General features: G+C 42.0%; 1 protein-coding gene across 1 annotated transcript in view; it reads right to left on the bottom strand.

The window, feature by feature from the left end:
* LOC113073289 (uncharacterized) overlaps positions 1-1895 on the bottom strand; it is a 4246-nt gene extending 2351 nt beyond the window's left edge. Inside the window, exons 1-5 of the mRNA XM_026246179.1 lie at positions 1248-1895; positions 933-1062; positions 636-813; positions 256-532; positions 1-156 (exon numbers count right to left, since the gene is read on the bottom strand). The exon at positions 1-156 is cut by the window's left edge and continues 22 nt beyond it. Coding sequence (XP_026101964.1) covers positions 1-156; positions 256-532; positions 636-813; positions 933-1062; positions 1248-1535 — 1029 coding nt within the window. The 5' untranslated portion in view covers positions 1536-1895. The remainder of the gene's footprint in view (positions 157-255; positions 533-635; positions 814-932; positions 1063-1247) is intronic.
* Positions 1896-3063: the final 1168 nt, after the last annotated feature.

Raw genomic sequence — 3063 nt, 5'->3', positions numbered from 1 at the left:
CCCACCCAGAACTACATTCCTTCCTTTGAGTGCTTCTGCAATCACAGTATTTTGATGCTGTTTCCACTGCCAATTGATTGTTGGGAATAGGAATGTCCTTTGGTGTTTCAGGTATGTAGTGTGGCAAATCCCCTGAATGTTGAATGCCTGCATAAACTGACCCAAAAGAAAAACAGTTAAATATACAAGTTAAAACTGTAAAAAATGATTATTATACAAATCCCACATATTTTGGAGAGAAAAAATAAATCTTACCTTGGTGACTTGCAAGAAGGATGAGCCACTAAAGAGCACAGCAGCAGCAAGCTGCAGATTTCCAGCTGGTATGTTCTTGACATACGGTTGGCTGGCCCACTGTTTGTGATGTTCACAATGAACACAGGTCTGGTCCACATGTAGAACTGTACCCACTGTTCTGCTCTTTATTGCACAGTGTCTCGAGCAGGCAGGGCAATTCTTGAACAGGTCCATGAGGTTTTCCTCATAAACAATGAATTTCCTCATTATATGGGGTGGTGTTGCAATTACAGTGCTACAACAAACAGCAATATAAATAAACATTATTAATAATAATTAAATATGAATGTCTGATGAATAGAAGTACATAAAAAAAAACATGACCAGTCTATGAGTACCTCTCATTATAGATGCTGCTGTCAGTCATTCCTGGTTGGAAACTACAATCAGAATCCTCAGCCTCTCTTTTGGGCCTTTTCAAAGGGGTAGAGGTTGCAAGAGGACCTTTTTCTAGTGGTATGAATGGTGTGGAAGTGTTGCAACCAACATGCCTTTTCTGTTGCTTCACCTGAGTGCCTATTACATTAGATATTTCTAAATGAAATAAATACATTGTGCCTAATACACTTAAATAAAAAAAACTCTGAAACTATTAACGATTTTTGATGTTTAATACTGTAAAGTGTGCAACATACTCTTGCTCCTTCGTTCAGGTTTCCAGCGATGTTGCGTTGACATATGCTTCATGTCGGGATGGGCTTGACATGCAGCATCTTTTTTGGCGGGCTGTTCGGTCTGACACGCCATCTCGCAACACAGTTTAGGCTGACAATACAAACATATTAATTTCCAAAGACTTCCCAAACATATTTAAATATATTACATATTTAATTACCCGAATTAAGCATACAATTGAGGTACTATCGAAATATCAAATATTTTAATAACGAGCGCTTATTTAACAAAAGGCAAGTAAAACGAATAGGTTTAAATTTTAGACACACACATACCTCTGAAAGGATAGAAAAGTCCTCGGGACTTGGCACCGCATCAATCGCAAGACGCAACTTGCATTGGTAGTCAACAAGGCCAAAGTCCACCATTCTCCAATTCTCGAAGCTCTCTCTCGAAAAATGTTTGCTGCACACATATAATCTGGATGTGTCCGTGGTTGATGGCCAACCAACCGCCCGCAGCCAGAGTCTAGCCCTGGCAGCATCGCGGGGAAACATATGCAACCCATTTGAACTTTTGCACCACGAAAACAAACACTTGCGTCCCATGATCGCCTCACTCATCTACTGCGCGTTGTGCGCGATATCACAGCTTGCTTGACAAGTCTGTCGTTGGGAAGATCCACGTGGTGTCATGAATAATTAAGAGAGTGTCTTCTCATTGGATAAAAAACTCAGTCTCATTAATAATTATGAGACACCGATGAGTCATCAAAGTACTATCGTGCTCTGCCACGTCACAGCCTGTGACGTGGACAGGATGAAGATTTTAAACCCGGAAGACGAAAATAGCGTATAAAAACTAAAATTTAACCATTTCCCCCCTACTATTAAATCTAACAGATGCTAACATTGTCTTCAGTGGTGTTCAACACACATACCTCTGTTAAAATCTCAGAAATTTTGGTTTAGGGTTTCATGACTCTTTAAGCACGTACATCAGACACTGGGCCATGGTGGACGGACTCATACGCTGTCTAAAGTGAGGAAGAGGTTTTGGATTACCAAAGCCAATTCAGCAGTTAGGAGGGTTATTGCTGAATGCAGTTTTTGTAGACGTTACAACGGAAGAGCCGTAGAACAAAAAATGGCAGACCTCCCAAAGGTGAGAATCCTTCCAGATCTACCACCATTTACGAACACGGGAGTAGATTACTTTGGACCTGTTGAAGTAAGGAGGGGACGATCGACCTGTAAGCAAAGTTATATTTACCTGTATGGCAAGCAGGGCCATCCATCTGGAAGTGGCAGAATCCCTGGAAACGGATGCATGCATCAATGCTTTGCGGCGTTTTATCAGCAGGAGAGGACAAGTGGAACATCTGAGGTCAAACAATGGTACCAATTTCATTGGGGCGGAAAAGGAACTTAAGAAGGCTCTTGTTGCTTTGAACCAGGATATGATTCAAGGAACCATGTCGCAGGTTGGAATCCGTTGGAGTTTCAATCCACCAGCTGGTTCACACCATGGTGGCGTGTGGGAACGGATGATCCGCCTGGTGCGAAGGGTTTTGACTTCTATCCTATGGCAGCAGACATTGGATGATGATGGACTTCATACGATGTTCTGTGAAGTGGAGGCCATTTTAAATGATCGGCCTATTACTAAGCTCTCGGATGATCCAAGTGACCTGGAACCTCTTACTCCTAACCATCTTCTTCTTCTGAAGGGTAAACCAGCTTTGCCACCTGGAGTGTTCAATCCTCACGACCAATATGGGAGAAGACGTTGGAGACTGGTACAATACCTTTCGGATCTTTTTTGGAAGAGATGGATGCAAGAGTATTTGCCTTTGCTTCAAGAGAGGCAAAAGTGGAACCAAAGGAAGAGGAGTTTGATTGCTGGGGACATTGTGGTAATAATGGATTCTTCAGCTCCTCGTGGCTCTTGGCCACTTGGCAAGGTTCTGGAGGTTTTTCCCGACAAACATGGGCTTGTGCGTTCTGTAAGATTACAGACTAAAACCAACATCTTGGAAAGGCCAGTGACTAAGCTCTGTTTACTGCATGGAGTATAAATATGTTTGTCCAAGCTGGGCTTGACTGTATTTTGATGGATCATAACATTTTTTTTTTTGTCTTTTTTTTTGTT

Source organism: Carassius auratus, unplaced genomic scaffold (assembly GCF_003368295.1).
Source record: "Carassius auratus strain Wakin unplaced genomic scaffold, ASM336829v1 scaf_tig00011742, whole genome shotgun sequence".
In the NCBI taxonomy this organism is placed as follows: Eukaryota; Metazoa; Chordata; class Actinopteri; order Cypriniformes; family Cyprinidae; genus Carassius; species Carassius auratus.
This window is presented reverse-complemented; position numbering and strand designations above follow the sequence as displayed.